The sequence below is a fragment of the Pararge aegeria genome, chromosome 14 (genome assembly GCF_905163445.1).
Source record: "Pararge aegeria chromosome 14, ilParAegt1.1, whole genome shotgun sequence".
NCBI classification, from domain to species: domain Eukaryota; kingdom Metazoa; phylum Arthropoda; class Insecta; order Lepidoptera; family Nymphalidae; genus Pararge; species Pararge aegeria.
The window spans coordinates 4802609-4821913 of record NC_053193.1 but is presented as its reverse complement, the minus strand read 5'-3'; the positions used below and the strand labels follow the sequence as shown (position 1 = coordinate 4821913).

Below are 19305 nucleotides of genomic sequence, written 5' to 3'. Positions count from 1 at the left end.
ACTAAGTAGACTGTCGAATCATCATCATTTTATCAACCCATTACCGGCCCACTACTAGGCAAGAATCTCCTCCTACAATGAGAAGGGGTTAAGGCCGCCACGCTGGCCCCGTGTGGATTGGTGGACTCCACACACCTTTGAGAGCATTATGCAGAACTGTCAGGCATGCAGGTTTCCTCACGATGTTTTCCTTCACCGTTGAAGCAAGTGATATGTTAATTACTTAAAACGCACATAACTTAGAAAAGTTAGAGGTGCGTGCTGGGATTCGAACTCTGCCCCTTGAGCTCCTACCCACTGGGCTATCACCGCTTCTATGGAATAAATAAATAAACAAATATACTACGACAATACACACAACGCCATCTAGCCCCAAAGTAAGCGTAGCTTGTGTTCTAGGTACTAAGATGACTGTTGAATATTTTTGTGAATAATATACATAAATACTTATAATATACAGATAAACACCCAGACACTGAAAAACATTCATGTACATCACACTAACATTTTCCCGTTGTGGGAATCGAACCCACGGCCTTGGACTCAGAAAGCAGGGTCGCTGCCCACTGCGCCACTCGGCCGTCGGAATAATAAAAGTTAATAGAACTTGCAACTTAAAAGTAACTGTGCGGCCTACATTGCGGACATAACATGACTATCTTCATTCAGCTATTTAAGATTAGCTTTAATTCTCTTATCACGCACGCTATAACCCACGATATAGAGATAAACATTAATTACTTTATTATGTATTCCCGTACTCATATTTAGATTATATACAAAACAATTATGTGTTTTAATCTCCTGTGAATAAGATTCAGTTTGTGTTTTAGCCTCTTGTTTAAAAGCTCCTCGAGAGTGAAAGTTGGCGTCCGTTTCGAACGGTTTGACGGTTGTCGACTTGATGAGGGTAAATTAATTTTTCAGTATAATGATACTTACTTTTAATAGCTTTAGTTATATACTTAGAAATATGTATGTTTTTAAAGGTTCTTTTTACTTAACATACGTATATGTTATTTTTTTACAAAAGTGAAATTTTGAATTTAAAGGAAACTTCAATAATCTATATCTATACTCATAATAAAACTGTAAGTGGAAGATTTCTGTACATTTAATATATTTTGAAAGTTTTGCCTGGGGGATGGATGTATGTATGGATGGATAGTTAGATAGATGTTTCTTACGCTTTCACACCATAACGAATAAAACGATTTGGTTGAAATTTGGCACATAAACCTACAAAATAGTCTGGAATAGCTCATTGCAACAACACCTTCTACAGGATAGCATCGCTATTTTTTCCGCATTTGTCTTACAAAATCCGCGCAACGGAGTGCAAGATTGACGTGTTTTTTTTGGATAAGCATAGTTTAAATATTATAAATCTTTCAAATTTTGTTTGGTTGAACGCGCTTATCTCAGAAAATGCTGTTTAGATTTTTTTTTTTTGGATTGTTAGTAACAATTATGGCTATTTAACATCATGCTACGACCAGTGGCTACTATCATTAATAAGAATTGTTGCAAAAACTGCAATAAATATCCTTTTTGAGAATTTCTGATGCGTGCGAAGCGTGAACGGTGTACGTTACGCCGAACGACGGAAGTATGTAATAAGTATATCGGAACAATCCGCGATAATTTTTTGAAGTCGACTCATTCGCGGACGAAGTCGCGCGTGTCCGCTAGTCGTAACTAAACAATAAATGCATTTGAAAATGTACATATTATTTTGCATACAATTTGACGACCTAGCTGGCACAATGTTAAACGCTGTGGTCTTCTAAATGGTAGGTCCCGGTTTCGAGGTCTCCATACAGCTCTGCAAACCATTAGCTATCTATGCCAAATACACCTAGATAAATTTATATTTTTTTTTTTCGTTGGAGGAGGATAAACGTTCATTCGGATATCTACCAAGTGGCAGGGCGTGTCCGACTTGCACGGACTAAAACAACCTCGTATCCGATAACGCTACGTATTACTTCATGCACATCAATCGATCTGTGTCTGCGTAAAATAAGTAGAAACCAACAAACACATTTAAAACATTAATAGGGGACGTCGCGTCGCGAAGTTACGAAAGTTCATAACTCAAAATTAAGTTTAACCATATAATTACTAATTTATAATTATTAATTTGATGGCCGTTTGGCGCAGTGGGCAGCGACCCTGCTTTCTGAGTCCAAGGCCGTGGGTTCGATTCCCACGACTGGAAAAATGTTTGTGTGATGAACATGAATGTTTTTCAGTGTCTGGGTGTTTATATGTATATTATAAGTATTTATGTATCCTTTTCATAATAATATTCATCAGTCATCTTAGTACCCATAACACAAGCTACGCTTACTTTGGGGCTAGATGGCGATGTGTGTATTGTCGTAGTAAATTTATTTATTTATTATTTATGTATTAGTGGGGGACGTCGCTAAAGTTAGGTAAGTATATGACGCAAAATTAAGTTCAACCATATAATTACAACTTAACCCTCAACCGTTGATTAAGATCCCGCAATGATTGAGACTTCATTTTTAATAAGTCAATCTTATTTTAACAAGCCACCGCCCATTAGCAGTTGCTTAATAAATAATGTTAAGTTAACCACGTTACTTACTTTGGGGCGATTAAGCTGTAAGTAAGCACAAAATAATTAAACATGTCGTTATGGGAAACCGTGATTAAATTTTGATAATTATTTTCAACATGGACGTCGGGCCTTGGGTAAATTGATTATTCTGTCATCTTTCACAACGTTATTAAGCATTCCTGTTATTTATATTGTTTGCTATGTTATTAAATTCTCTATAATAATAAAATACTTGCTGTTGCCAACGATTATTATAACCCTGCGATAAAAGTTGTATGGTAATGCTGTTCGTGGCAAAGCTCGTCCATGAAAGTAATGCCGCCAAGCAGTATTCAGTATTGCGGTGTTCAGGTCTAAAATGCGCAGTTTCCGGTGTAATGACAGTCACATATAAGGTTTAACACCAGGTCCTTAGGTTGATGTACACATGCACTTTGTAGGACGAATTCTTTGCATGCCCTGCGAAGTATTGCTCTGGAAAGATTTTCCACAGTTTTCTTCTTCTATTTCTATTACAAAGAAAAAAAAAAAGATTCAAAATAAAAATCATACCAAGAACTCCCAACGGTTTCAAACTATTCGAACGTACACTGAACACGAATGAATGAAAACGAATTATTTCTAAAATACCCACAGAAAACCTAGAATCCACTTTCTAGATGATTTGTATGTGAGACGTGGGTAGGACCTATTGCAGTTTTCGTGTTTTTGGTATCGGCCAAAACAAGAGCATCGCACCGCATTCTAATAACGACGAAATGGCGGAAAAAATTCGAATTTGGAACGTCCGGTCTAGATTTCCCATTTTGTGAATGTTTGGGCATGTTTTATCTGTTATTCCTTTTTTTTTGTTTCGGACTGTGATCCAGTGTGAATTCCAGCAAAGGTCTGCTCTTTCTGCGACTAATGAAAAAAAACATTGACGTCTGTTATCGACATCGGTGTATATTGCGATTTTTTCTGAGTTGGCAGATTGACGAAAATGTCATGTCATTGCATTTTTTAATGACATGACATTACGTAATCGGCCGATATCTATCAATCTCTCCTTGTGTGGATTGGTTGAATCTGAACCCTTCTCATTCTGAGAGGAGTCCCGTAGTGGGCCGGTAATGAGTTAATAATTGGGCACCTTTTGTAGAGCGGCACTGACGTCACCCATAATCTACAGAACGCTAGACATGTTATCTTGACCTGACTTGTAAGCCATTAACATAAAATGCTTGTAAGTACCTAAACTTTTGTTTCGTTTAGTTTTTAGGTGGCTGCAGTGGCGTGCACTCCATACATGCACAAAAGCACGGCATACCCTGAAATTTTTGTATGACTCATAAATGCGAAGGATTTTTCCATTTTATTGCACCTTTCTTCTTTATGCATACCCTGGTCAAAAACACAGTGCACGCCACTGGGTGGCTGGGATGTACAAACATGCTTACTCAACACGGCGGTAACGTATCTTAAGTTGATCCGTCCGATCAGTCCTTAGTTTAAGATTCGATATATTATATATAAGAGCGGCAAAGCTCTCTCTCTCCAATGAGACATAAGACCTGTGTCAAGCAGTGGGACACTAGAAGTTGTGGATAGTGATATTGCCCTATAAAGAATTCCCCAAAAAAAAACAACACCTAGGCAACTACTTAAATTAATTCTAATCCCTACTAATATATTTAAAATTATAAATGTCAATGTGAGTTTGTTTGTTACGCTTTCAGGCAAAAACTACTGAAACGATCTTCATGAAACTTTATACACATATTCTTGGAAGTGTTAGAAGATTTAAATACTTATTTTTGTACTATAGAGGTTATAATATGTGTTTAATTTTGCCCAAACTGTGGTTGGAAATAGAGGAGAAAACTCATCTGCGGACAGCAGCAAGCCCCTCATTTAAGGCTTAGCGACACTGAATACTTCAATGTTTTTTAGATCTACAACTAAATTTAATGCCACATAAAAAACCAAATCAAAAGCAGACGAAGTCGCGGGCAACAGCTAGTAATATATATGTCAGTTTATATCCATAACACATCTTTTATCTTCACATAGTTTTAAACAAAGTCTCTTTTTACGCGTCTATCTGTTCATATGCTAATACTACACGTAAGACTTTTGTGCGTTTACCATCGTTGAGATATTTTTCCACTGTCGGTTAATATACTAAGTAATTAAGCTAAGGAAGTTTTTTTAAGTAGAACAAAATGCATGAAAAATAAGTTGACATGCTTTAATATTTTTTTTAAATTTATATCCATGCGAATTCGAAGCGTGTCGCTAGTAAGATAATAAACGAATTTAAATTATTTGTGTTAATATGCGCAATTAACAGTTATATATGAAAACTCAATTTGTATTCGCAATAAAAGACAAACAGCTTGTCACGGGCTTGGAATTGCCTAGTGCCCATATATTTATCAATTTTACACTTGCCGGAGTGAATAATAATGCAATTTAGTTAAGCATTTATTTAGATAGAGTTGTAAATTAGTTATTTTATTGCTTGCACATTGCAATCTACGAGTATACTGTGCGTTTTTGAGGTCAATGTAGCATCATTGTGACTGCAAACATCGCGAAATAATAAATGTACGTTGACCAAGAATCTGATTGGTGCCTATAGACAATGACTTGCCTCGGAGAGCACCTTAAGCCATTATAACCTGTCGATTCAGTGTTCTGATTATAATCATTGCTGCATATTTTATACCAGTGGCGTGCATAGAGGGTATGCACAAAGTAAGCAGATAATATAAAATGAAGAAAATCTCCAGTACGAGTTACAAAAACTTAAGGGTAGGCTTTTTAGAACTACAATGCCTATCCTTAAGTTTTTTGTAACTCGTGCTGGAGATTTTCTTCATTTTATATCATCTGCAACCTGTGCATACCCTGTACGCCTGTATGTGTACTTGAACGCGACGATCTGAGGAACTTCTAGTGCAAAATTATTTCAGTGTTGGATAGCCTATTTATTAAGGTGAGCTATATATTGTCATACTAAGACCAATATGAGCATAGCACCACGGAAGAATGTTTCAATATCTGCGTATTTCGGGGGGAGGAACTAAAAGTCAAAGTGAATCCTCAAATTCTTTTGTTAAGAATGAAGACTCCATGGAACGACTGGTTGACCAGGAGAAAGTGGAAGGTAAGCGGTCACGTGGTCAATCACCCACTCGATAGACAGACTATGAAGGTTTGCACAAACAAACCTCCATCGTCCAATATTCTCGAATGGCTAAAGATAGCCACAAACGGCGGCGCACATTACTGAGGAGGATATAACTTAGCCATGCCACTCTCCACACCGTGTTTGTTTACAGAATTCTAAAAGGAATCATCTTCCTCGCTAACTACTTCTTCAGAAATTCCCCTCCTGACCTACATTAGTCAGTCTCAGTTTCAGTTGTCAAATCGACCGCCTTGGGAACATCGGATTAGCAAGTTCGTACTAATCGTATCGGGCGTACCTCATTAGCCTTAGTACGAGATTTGCTCCCTCGCAATCGAGGAATCGTTTTCGAGTATGGAAATACTTGAACGTCGGCGTAAAATGGATCTTATTTGCATTTTATTACAGTGCAAGTTTACATAAAATTCTTTAGCTTGGACCCAGTCAGAGGCCCGAGGTAAATATTATTCATAAAATAAAAATCTGAAGTACAGGATTTGAGACTTTAAATTGAGTGACATTAGGTTTTTTTTTTAATTCGACGATACATAATTTAATACTCGAAAACGACAACTTGATTGCGAGCAAGCTAACTTTGTACTAAGGCTACTGGATTAGCGGGAAGCCGCACCGCTTCCACAGGCTGATTGATCTGATGGGATCCCACTAATTGGGAACAACTTGTACTACTTCTGTGTTGGTTTACCTATAATTTGTACCTGCTTCAGTTTGGTGGAAATTATCGAGCTTTTATCATTTTCTTCTCTGTGGAGTATAAATCCATAAAGGGATGGCAGTCTACGATTGGAACACTAAGTTAGGTAATAAGTATAGTTTTTAACAATTCCCTTTTTGGATATTCCAATACATGTCATATTGGCGAAGTAAAATGTGCTGATTTAGCACACTTTAAAGCCAAGAAAGAAGAAAGGGGGGAGAGGGTAGTAAACCTAGTAGCGCTTTTAATTGGGTAGGTTCATTGGGCAAAGTTTATGTGTTGAAAATAAAACTTTTTTATTAAACACCTACGTTATGTCGTTATATCAGTAAATGTTCATTTAAATTTGGAACACATGAACATGTGTCAAATCACTCAAATGACACTCCCAGGGAAATTACTTTTAAATACCCTTAAAACATGCCTCCTATTGTATTTACCTTATTTAAATTATTACGTTAATATACCCTATTTATTTACAGTTAACTATAGTGATTTTGGACAGCTTTCTTAAATTTATCAAGTGATTTAGACTGCCTTATGTCGCACTAAGAACTATCATTTTATATCAAGTCACGCGGTCTTGCCTTGCGCATCACGGCGTGTCGTGATAAGCGTATCTATCTGTGTCTTGATTGTTTGTATCAATCATATTTGATTCTCCCTCGTACACTAAACTGCTGCCGTACTTTCACTATTTCATATTATTATCTTCAAAGGTATCAGTTATTCCATTGCCATCGGACTAGTGTACCATATAAGGGCCGGCATTACAATCAAAATAGATCTTATCTAATAAAGTTGATATTTTAATAAAACGTTATAGCCTTCGATATGAGACGCAAAAAGCAATAGGTTATAATTAAATATTGATAATAAATATTGATTAATCATGTCTTACTAAACCAATACTTGAATCACTGTAAAATCTTTCCTTTACATGCAAAAAAACGCACTAACGTTGATTACCGCAAAAAAAAGTCACATGAGTGTAAAATTAACCTAATTTTATCTGTCTCAAAGTCGAACATGATGCTACTGATATTTATTTTAGAAAACCTCCGCCATACGCTAGCTCCATTTTTCTTTTCTGTAATATTTCATAGTAGAAAAGCACTCCAAGGTATCGTTTTAATAGATCGGTATAGAATTAAGAACGGGTTCTCAAGTATCCGTCAATCTATGCTTGAAACCGAACTTGAGAGGTTCTTAGCTCGATGTCGCTTATTTAATACAGTCCTACAAGCGTAGAAGCGTAAGGACACCGTCCTTGCCGATTATGTCAGTGAATTATGACGCTTGGAACCCTAATGATGCCACATCGTGTAGAGCTGGCTCTGGCGATAAAGTAAAGTAGGCGCTAATGTTTCCAAGATTACGAGCTCTAAGTGCATCCAAGCATCCTGCTACACCTTTTTTTCAAGCATAACCAGCTAAACCCGTACAGTTACTTCACTTTAAGTTACCATATATTTTTTATTTTAATAGGCTAGGCCGATGGTAAGCGTAGATTTCACGTAAAATATACGCTTGCCTAGAAGATGCCTACTCACTCTTGTTTTGTATAACTCATCCACCCAAGTTTCTATAATCTAGGAAAGGTGTTCGAATCGTAGCCATGTGAATGATAAAAGGAGATACTGGTGACATAGGGATCAAGAAGTCCGCCAAATATCTAATGGTGTTTTAGTAAAATGGTGAAGAAATTACATTGGAGTCTAATTATCATATTTAAGTATTTATGGTATAATAAGATATGTAAGTATATTTATTTTTTATATTTATCAATAATATTTTTTTATTTGTGTAGTCTGGTTTATGTATTAGTATGTAGATATTCGTATGTATGTACTAAATAGTGTACCCTACCTATTTGTTTTCTTTTTAGTTTTCCTAATCCTGGCAGAGATCGCTACTTAGCGATAAGGCCGTCTTTTGTATCCTGCTTCATTCTTCATGTGTTTGTTCTTTTTTTGTGTCTCGTTTATCTGAATGGTGTACAAATAAAGAGTATAAATAAATTATACAACCCGTGCTGTCAAATTATGCGTTTTGTATAAAGATTATTGATTTTTTATTTATTTATTTAACTCTTTATTTGTACACCACAATGAAGTTAGGAAAATAAAAAAACAGGATTAGGACAAGATGAGAGAGAACGGACAGACATTAGCAACTGGTCATAAAATAACTCATTTAGAGGGCTGATTTAAGAAACAAGGATCCAATTCAAATAATCTATATGGACCTATAAATAAATATAATTGAAGTGCCCGTCTGCGATAATTTTTTTAAAATGTCTGTGTGCTAGAGGCACTTTCTCATTCCAAAGCAGAAAATTTTGTATGGAGATGACATGTCCCCTGGAGGTAATCGGCTCCGCATTAATATTAGTATCCTTAAAAAACTTCTCCTCAATAAGATTTCCTTTATATCTTAAAGTTCATTTAACAAAATAACACATAAAACATACACATATAGGCTTACTTAAAATCACTGTTCGCAATGAATCATGTTGTACAGATAGACGACCTTGACTTTTTTTCTGAATTAGAAGCAATCCCATACTTGCATTAAAACAAACAAATTCGAATATCGCGTGCCTTCATAATAACCAAATTTTATATCGTAATGGCTGCCTTAATATGCAAACGGTTTGCGTGCAAGTAATTGAAGACATAATTTCTCTTTATTAAGAGCCGCAGCCGGATTCGGATGTGGCGAAATGTCCGCGGCGCTGGAGGAGCAATAAATAATTCCGAACGTTGATAGCATAACGGAACTCTTAAAATGTTTATTGCAAACAGACACTTTATTGGAACTTCAAATTGAAAGTTGAAAAAGGATCGCATAGCTTGAATTAAGACTGGAAGATGAACAACTTTTCCTCGCTTACATTGTACAGAAAGTTAATTCCTCTTCATGCACCGAAAATCTCTTCATAAACTGTTGAAAATTGTACACAAATTTTGTAGACAAAAAAGCTCTCCTTCCACGTTCGACGCAAAACAATCTCGCAAAAAGTTTTTATATCTCCTCGGCTCCGCTAAAACATTTGCAATTACGTCGGTTACCAAAAGTTTCACACTTCAGACGGCTATCAAAGTCGGGAGTTTTTGCCGATTAATGTTTGCATCTCGATTATTTTAATGGCGATTTTTTCTCGGTCATTAGTTAGCGTTATCGATTCGCCACGAACAATTAGCTGTCCGTTCAGATCCGGTCTCCCGATCTCCGCCAGCGGCCGATCATGATTGATGATGTTTTTAGGTTATTACCTACTAAACTAAACTCTCCCGTACCTCCCCTTTCGCTTATCGCAGTGGGTGGAATAGGGATGGATGTTACTCATTTCGTTAATGCGGTTGACGTTCGCACAAAGCTGATAACGGCGTTTGAAGCCACGATGACGCAAATGCGATTTACTTTGGCTTCATCTAAGGGTTCCATTAGGGATAATAATGGAATTATAAGAATAAGTAGGCGTTAAATGTGAACGATTTTCCATCGACTTTAAACGAACGAAAATAGATTATTATTACGTTTACAAAGGAGAAAAAGGCGATGATCTAAGAGAAATGTATTTTAAGAAATCATTACATAACATTGTTTTGTAAAATAAGCGTGCTTTGCTTCAGCATTTTGAAGGAAAGTTGATAACATAATAAGCACCTATTTATGTAAGAGCGTATTTTAGTCCATTGTTTATTCTTTTTATGGCTACGTTATGATCTTTTGGGTCTGCTCGCTTCCATATTTTCTGGGATCATTCGGGCATTGGGCCTGTAGTTAGCAAAATTATTACTTTTTTACGATTATTGGTTTTCCTACGCGACTACACGTAAGATCACATCGGAAATTCATTTTTAGGTCTAATTGTCCTGTACTTATTAACCATGACGACATGTCAGAGACAGAAATTTTCAAGATGAATTTACGAAACCACAGAAATAGCGCAATTTATGGGTCCGCCATCACCCTCATAAATTTTCTCATGTTGTTAGTGTCTATATATTTATATGTACTTAAGATTTTTATTATAATTATAACCTATGTACCTACTTACGTTTTTTATTTTATTATAATATACAACGTGTAACGGAATTACGAAATACTGTTGAAGGGAGCATAAGTATATTTCAAAAGGAATCACCATGTAATAACATTAAATCTAAAGAAGCATATTTATTTTTCCACACAAACTAAATCAAAACATTTCAAAATGTTTACGTATGACAACCCTATTGAAGATAAAGGATCAACACTTGCATAGTACCTACGCTACGCGACGGGTACCTAATAAAGTGACAGGAGTAACTTAATTTTACTTTCTCTTTCTTTCAATTAAAACTATAGCAACGGTTTACTCAAAAACTATTAGCATTTCGGTTTCACAGATAAGTCTCAAAGACAGTAAATAATGTACCTCTAAAGCCTCTATTATTTTGGTTTTCATTATCACGTTTTATATAAATCGGAATGAAGAGTACGATATAAAGTATAAACATTATGGAAGTAGGTATATCGCCATCGTTGTCTAATTTACAGAAAACTTGCATGATCTGCAAAACGTTGGTGGCGGTGGTTTTACAATTAGATATCATCATTTGTCTTCAATGTTATTAGGATTTAAGATATAGTCAATTACCTGGTATAGGTAACCTAATCGTCGGTGTTAACTTAACAAAGATCAATTGTTAATTTAATACAATCAGAATGGCAATCAGCTCGGTCGGTATACAGCAAGAAAGTTTTGACTTAGATTTTTGACATGTGGACTTAAAGCTAATGTATGTGTTATCTTTTTTACAGTGGGCGGAATGTCCCGCGGTGGCAGCGGCGCCGGGAAAACGGCGACTGCCAAACGCGTGCCGCCGCCAGCGGTCCCCGGAGATGCGTTTGGCACACCACAGCACCGACACTCCGGGTCAAGCTTCGGCTCGCAAGGGTACGCGTCCTGCGAGGAGCAAGCTTATCCGCAGCCACCGGATACTCCTTCACATACCAGAGGTAAGGCTACTTACGCCTATTTCCACTAACGATGAACAAGGCAATGCCTAAACAAATAACGCCTAATCGAAGAAGATAAGCCTAGGCATTCATCAACCGCACATCAATAGTTATCACCTAAGAGATGGTGAAAGGTTTTTATTATATAGACATCGCCTAAATTATTAGGCATTCGATTAAGGCGATGTAAGTATTACTTTACTTGTATGTATGTTTGTATGTTTGTATGTTTGTAATCTTTATTTCGTATGTGTTTTATTTCATTCGTTAAATATTATGTTTCCTAATAGATATTTATTTTTTGGTTTATTAAAACCCTGTCCACTTTACTAAAGGTTAGACTGGTAAAAAAGGCATTAAGTTTCGCCTATGTACAAATTACCTTTTTTTTTCCTCTCGATTCGCTAAGCATATCCGAGCCATCGAATTAACTCTCTCTTAAAAAATGATACATAGAACCAGACAAATATAAAAAAAATACAGTTTTGGCTTCATTATCGGTTACAGAAGGCCTTCTAAATAAAAATTAAAAATAATAAGTGTCTTCGTGTCGTGGTGTGGATGACAAATGTGGTACACTAATGTATGAGGCCCATAGTAAGTGACCATGTTTCAGAGGTATAGGTCATTAGCTGGCGGCTGGATGAGAAAAGCGGAAGACCGTATGTGGTGGTGTGCTCTCGGAGCCTATACGCCTATATCCAAAAGTGGATGCTTACAGGCTGATCATGAAGATAATGATGATGAGGATGATGAAGTCATCAGACTGAATTAACTTTTCTCTTAATTTATTCTATTCTAGATGACCATTCGGATTATGGCAGCACAGTGTCCGGTGTCTCTGGGGTGTCAGGCGCCAGTGGCAGCCTGGGCAAGAGTCCAGCCGGTGGTGGCACATTCACCTTCCCCCCTCCTACGCAGCCGCTGACACATAAAGCGGCAGTGTACTACCACCATCAGCTAGCTCTGAGCGATGACCAAGGAATTGATATGACCCAGGTAAGAAATTTCATATACCAGCACTTGCCAGCGTTCGTCGTCAGCTTTTATTACGGTTATTTACAATGGGAATCTTTTGTTTTCCTGGGATAAAAGGAGTAGCATATGTAGTTACATATTCTCCTTTTTTATCCCAGGAACTCTGCATCCTTTCAGCTAACTCTATACCAAACATCTAGCTAATTGCCATTGGTTGCTTAGTTAAGGCATGAAGGAAGGACAAACAAACAAACTTACTTTGCAATTATAATATTAGTAAGGATTAGTACTAGGTGCGAAGTGTATGCCTGTACTATTCTTTGACCCTGAACTATTAAAAAAAACATGTCGATCTCTTGATCTGTGAAAGAACAACAAAAATCTGAGAATAGCTGAACAGAGATAGGTATTCTGTTCTGGAATACAACCGGTAGATACTAATTAATTCTTTGGAACACACTAATTGAAATGTACGAAGATAAAAGGACGTTAGGATCAATGTTTTTCGATCAGGTGTTAAATTTGAAGGGTAGTCTAACGCCCACGCAATATTCCTTAGATTAATTTTTAGAACAAGTTCAACCTACCTACCTTTGAGCAGGAGAACGTATGTGGGTTTATCTGGATAAAAACAAAAATATTTTGCAATATGTGACGTGTTGATAGAACAATCAATAGTTTTTTTCGGGTTAAATAATGGAAATAATTGTAATATAATCATCAACCTACTTAACTTATGGAGTTACTTAATTGAATAAACGTTAATGTGAATAGCAAAACAACAAAAACAAAACGATTACGTAGCTGTAATTTAATCAGGTGACTGATGCAATGATTACAAACGATTATAATAGGCACTTGATCATTAATGTTGTATCAATAACAATCAGTAGCTAACTACAGTTATACAACTAGCAACCATTAATAACGGAGAGCGGGCAGCAGCGTCCTCTGTGCTACTACTACCATCTACTGCGATCACCAACCCGTCTGCCGAGCGTGATGATTATGGGGAAATCCTCCCGTTGGGAGAGGCGTCCATTAGTGGACTGTTACAGGCTGTTTATGAAAGCAAACTAAAGAATTCATTCATTTTTTAAATTGTTATTCGAATTTCAAATCAAATTTGAAAAGTTAATACAACTAGCACCTTTAAAAGTTTTAGGTGCAACATTATCGAAATGAAAACACTGCATGCATAAAAATATCCGTTTATTACTTTAATAAAGCGGAAACTAATTTACATTTGCAATAAATGTTCTATTAATAGTTTTCAAGAGATTAATTATTTATTATTTCGTATTTAAATTAAATTCGAAACAGTAGTGCCAATTCTGTTGCTTGTCTCTAGATGGCGCTATTTGGATTCCAAGAGATTAATTATTTATTATTTCAAAAATCAAAAAGTTGCGCAATATTTAAATTCAGTTTTGAAACAGTGGAGCCAATTCTGTTGTATGTCTCTAGATGCGATATTTTGATTCCATACAAATCGTAGTTCATTTTCACGCGATCGAATATTCATAAACAAATTCAAATTCAAAAATGTTTTATTCATGTGGACCTTATGAAGCGTTCATACATTTAACATGTTAACACTATTCGTTAACCTAAAACAAAAGCTAGTAGGGTTCCAAACGCGCCCTGGTCTAAAAAGAGCCCACAACAAACTTAGCCAGGTTTTTTTTTTTATCTCACAGTCGAGTTGATATTTGCTATGTAGTAAGAGCAATTTGTATCCAAGCTTTTTTATTATACATGTAATCCTTAATATTTTAATATGATTTTTTATAAGCTTACGTTTTATATAAACTTTGGACTTATTGAGATACATCTTAAGGAATTCATCTGGTAATTTGTTATAAAATGATAATTAAGCTTAAATGAATTACTAATTTTATGCAGCCTAGTAAACTGCATTTCAAGTTTATTTTTACTAATTCTTTTAATAGGTAGAAAATCGCACACTAAGCACTCAGGGGACCAAAAAGGTTGAACACTACTTAACATAACACAGGAGTTTTTTATTTACATCAAACTTTATCATCATTACAGAGTCCAGGCCGCGATAGTCCAGGATCTTCATCCGGATCGGCTGGCTCAGGGTCCCGTCATTCCTCAGCGTCCCTCGACAGTGGCAGAGCTTCGGGTCGAATGCCACACCACCACCACTCGGCATGCCACTGTGGGGACACGGTTGACAGAGTCCGGGCGATGATAGCTCAAGGACTGCCGGTAAGCTACCTAACTTATTCAATTCTAGTTAATTTATGTTTTAAATTCTGTAGTGAAACTACAGAATTTAAAACATACAGAAACCGTTAGAAACTAATATTGAAGCGTCAAAAACCACTCCACTTTAGTAGTGTATCTCGAACAGGCGGTCATTCCATTTAGCAGTTGACAGTAATTATTTTACATCTAATGTCCGAAACGCTTACCATAAAATGAGAAAAACTTTTTGAGCTAGCAACATTTCGGGGAATGTGTAGTCAGACATGTGCGGGAAGTTTTCACTGTTTTTGGACATTTTGATGATGCACTTCGTGCAATAATAGCTGAATGAGTTCTATGAGTGAAGAAAATCACCTGAATACCTCATTTAATTCATGTGTTTTATTTATGAGTAAAATAAGTAACACATCTCTAGTGTCAGCGGTACGGTACACCACTGTTAAACCATAATAATGTCATTGAATTAGTCGATTAATTATTGAAAATCATCACTTTTATTCGAAAATCTCAAATGTTTATAAACAATTGCTAACCTATAACGTTGGTGCGGTTGAATCATCTGCAAGCCACATTTTAGTTTAGCAATACTCCCCAAAAAACACTGCTGTAACCAAGTCATTTATTTTTTTCTAGACTACAATGTGTTGACAAGAGCCGTGTTTAAGTCTAATGTTATTTAGAAATTTAAGGATCATAACCTAACCTTAACCGTCGTTAGTCTTTAGAGTAATTTTAGTTTAGACTTTTAAATTAATGTAATGTTTCGTAAAAAGCCAAAATAATTAAATGCTATCCAAGCCAAAAACGTCTTAAAGGGTAACCTAACGATATTTAAATTATCAGAAAAAATCCCAGACTAAAAGCCAAAAATCTCCTGCTTTCATTATTATTAACTCTAGAAACTTCCAATTATATTAGTTATTTGAAAGTGCTCTGTTAGATCTGTATTTTCATAATTTCAAGTTTTGTATATGTTTATTAGTTTCAAATGGCATAGTTTTTTTATATTTTCGCGCTTTGTGATCTCTCTGTTTTGCTTTAAATAGGTAACTTATAACCGGTGTTCGATTAGTGAAGTGTTGTAGGCGGAGTTTGTCAAATTGATTTCTCATCCCTATTTTTAACAGTTGTAGGGATATAGCCTTAATCAGCTCTGACAATATTGTATAGTCAAATCATAGATGGCACTTTCGATGCGTACATTATAACATGATGTAAAAAAAAACAAAATATAGAGGAACATTGTGGTGATGATGGCGATAACTACTCGTTAACTTAAAACTGAAGTTAAAATGAAATGTGTATAATCGGACACAAAAAATTTCAACATTTATTGTTTTCAGGACCCAGATATAATACACGCATGGCTAGCAGACCTACAAATGGAGGAATACGCGAGACTGTTCATAGAAGCGGGTTACGACCTTCCCACCGTCACCAGGATGACGCCAGAAGACCTAACAGCTGTCGGCATCAAGAAACCAAACCATCGCAAAAGGTTAAAAGCTGAACTCGCCAATCTGAATGTGCCGGACAACTTGCCTGATTATATTCCGGTTGGTATAAAATAATCCTTAATTAATTTGATTTCGAAAAAAGAATTGCTCTTGTTGCCGAACCTCATTCAAGTAACTATTCTTATTTCAAATATTTATTTGAATTTATTAGTGGCCAGACTTCCCAGCCCAGTTTGAACACGAATATAATATGTAATCGTTACTATTAAACTCATTATTTATCTCAGTTTAATTTGAATACCTATCAAAGTTTATAATTTCTTAATATGTAGTATTTTTAAACAAACAAACAAATCGTTTATGTAGCATGAACGATTTGATAAAAGGCATGATGACTAATTTTGAAAAGCTGTCCTATGATGGTTAGAAGTATCTACTATTAAAAAAAAAACGAATGCAATTCTTTGTTACTGTCATCGTGCCTATTGGTAACCATTTTAATCACTATTGCATACTGATCGATTCTAGTTCATACATGACACATGCCAATAATTCTAAAACAATAAGTAGTTTTTTTTTTTTAATTTTAATGTAATTTGTAAAAAGCATTTTTTCCATGCTTCAATTGCATTTGTTCAAATAATTATTTTTCGAGTACAGATTTAGGTTTCTATCCTCATTGACTGGATTATTCGAATTTCATTTGAAATTCTATCGTGCTTCTCGGCTCCAATTTCTTGCTGTTTCGAGCAATAAGGACTGCCTTTTTTATGTTTGCAAATGCGGCAGACATTGACAGTATTTATTTCGTATACTCCAGGGATCGCTAGAAGAATGGCTTCGTTTGCTGCGGCTGGAGGAGTACGGCCCTGCGTTGGTCGCACAGGGCTACCGGACCGTGCACGACGTCACGCAACTCGCGTGGGAGGTAATTGTTTTATTGTTATCCAGTCCCAACGGTGTGTTACCTTTTAAATAACTTACCGTATGGTCACATTAATTAAATATTAATTATTTATATATTTAATTTTCTTTTAATTTTTATTTGTTTTATTGTTGTCCAGTCCCAATGGTGTGTTACCTTTTAAATAACTTACCGTATGGTCACATTAATTAAATATTAATTATTTAATAATTATTATTATATGTCCTTAATTTCCCATAATTGTCAAATATTCAAAGTTATGGATTTATTTTGCTTCTGAAAGTAATATTGCGAGTGATGTTTTTTTCACTTGATAGGATACCTTTAGTAGTAGTTGAAGTTTTTGTGACATTCTTCCGGGGATGTACTAAGTACCGTTATTTCTGCCGCCAAACAGAACTGTTGTTTACGGTCTGAACGACTTTGTTGCCGGTGTAATAACAGGCTCATGAGGCTAAACAGCTACGCCTCAGTTTATATTACACGTATATTATTGGGATATTATTTCCACTGGAGCGCCCACGTTTTAGAGTTATTAGCACTGTGGAAAAAGAAGAACATTATATGAAGAAAATGTCGTGCGGCGTGCCACTTTTGTGCCATTATGCGCAAGAATTGCAAAAAAAAAATTTTAGACGAGTGGGTTCTAAAATATTTTTGACAAAAAATTTTGAGCTAGTTCGATCGCCCCCATGAAGAGTGACCAAATAAAATAAAACAGACTGCTAAAATATTGTTAATAGCAGAATTGCGTTTTTATTGAATTTCAGGATTTAGAAGACATGGGGATTGTCCGACTCGGTCATCAAAAGAAAATCCTCCTCGCAATCAAACGAGTCAAAGACATCAGAGCGGGAAAACGGAGCATCAGTAACCAAGGATCGCTTGACTTCACGCGAATACCCGGACAGGTGCGCCATAGACAACCTGTCTTATTAATTAATTACCTATTGTGTTTGTAGTGATGTTTAGCCATAGATTCCTTATATAGATAACTTATATTGTGAGGGTGGAATAAAAAACCTTGTATTCTTAATTTGAATTCACAAAATAGAATATAATCTGTTGTATCCATTGGGTGTCCACTTTCATAATAATCTGCAAACTTATCTGACCATAGAGCAATTAGCTTTCTGTCTAAATTCTTCTTTCTAAACGACATCACTTCAATACAATTTTCTTATTTTGATTTATATGATTTACAATTTTGATTTATATTTACATCATTTTTTATCATTCATATTTCCATTTCATTTACGATCACCTTTTATTAATGTTTTTATCATCTATTTAGTTTCTACTAAAGACCTACTAATACAGATCGTGTCTGTATCTTATTTTAACCGAAATATATATAGCAATTAAACTTATAATTTAACACTTCTAAAAGTAAGATTAACAACGCTTAAAATAACAATGCGTTTTAGTAATAACTAATATTGTTTTTTTAAGACCATAAAGGCCGAATAGGGCTTTAGATGTTGTCTATACCTATAGCTCCATATGTACACGTCACAAATTTATTTGCTAAGCCAAAACTAGGATACGTAACGGGAAAATATTATAATTACACAAAAATTGGCTTAAGTTCATTTCATGCGCATTCTGTGGTCGACCATGAATATTTTGCATCAGGTATGATTTTGGTCCAACATATGCCTTTTCGAAATTTATATAATAGTTTTCCCCATACGTTTGAAAGTCCATTTTCGTTTACGCTTAGACGTTTAGAAGTCTCTTTTCCATCGCCATCACTGTCGCTGCCCAAAACATCTTTGCGACTTTGTAAAAAAACCATAAAACCACGTGTTTGATCTTTGTAGTAAGTAATTTATTATCTGTGTCTTTATAAAACAGATGAAAAAATTATTTACCATAGACATTTAAAAAAATAAAAAATAGTCGCAGAGCTGTCCCCACACGTCGACCGCCGCATCCACCTCATACCACAGCCCAAAGCAGCATGTGAATGTTTTGTTTTCTTTTCTTTTTCCAAACACAAACCGCACTTGGACATAGAAGGATTTATATCCGAGGGAGCATTACCAGCCCTGGGAGAGACATGCGAGGAGTTACCATAAACCCCCCGATCTAAAGTTTGACGCCATACCGACGCCCCTATGTGGCACAGATTTGGTCCCCATCCAGGTATGACACTTTGGCAGATGTCACTAGACATTCCTCAGCACCCGGCTTTTATGTGCACCAGTCTTTAAG

The 19305-nt window shown here is 35.8% G+C and overlaps 1 protein-coding gene across 7 annotated transcripts in view; it reads left to right on the top strand.

Moving 5' to 3' along the window:
* LOC120629079 (caskin-1) overlaps nucleotides 1-19305 on the top strand; it is a 378256-nt gene that overhangs the window by 353965 nt on the left and 4986 nt on the right. For 4 of the 7 annotated variants that reach the window (XM_039897818.1, XM_039897812.1, XM_039897815.1 and 1 more), the window contains 7 exons: nucleotides 11296-11493; nucleotides 12296-12492; nucleotides 14527-14706; nucleotides 16050-16262; nucleotides 16984-17091; nucleotides 17859-17999; nucleotides 19108-19236. In XM_039897818.1, the coding sequence (XP_039753752.1) occupies nucleotides 11296-11493; nucleotides 12296-12492; nucleotides 14527-14706; nucleotides 16050-16262; nucleotides 16984-17091; nucleotides 17859-17999; nucleotides 19108-19236 (1166 nt within the window). Of the gene's footprint in view, nucleotides 1-5670; nucleotides 5742-11295; nucleotides 11494-12295; nucleotides 12493-14526; nucleotides 14707-16049; nucleotides 16263-16983; nucleotides 17092-17858; nucleotides 18000-19107; nucleotides 19237-19305 lie in introns of those variants that run through there. The other 3 variants (XM_039897816.1, XM_039897813.1, XM_039897814.1) reach the window with 3 other exon arrangements.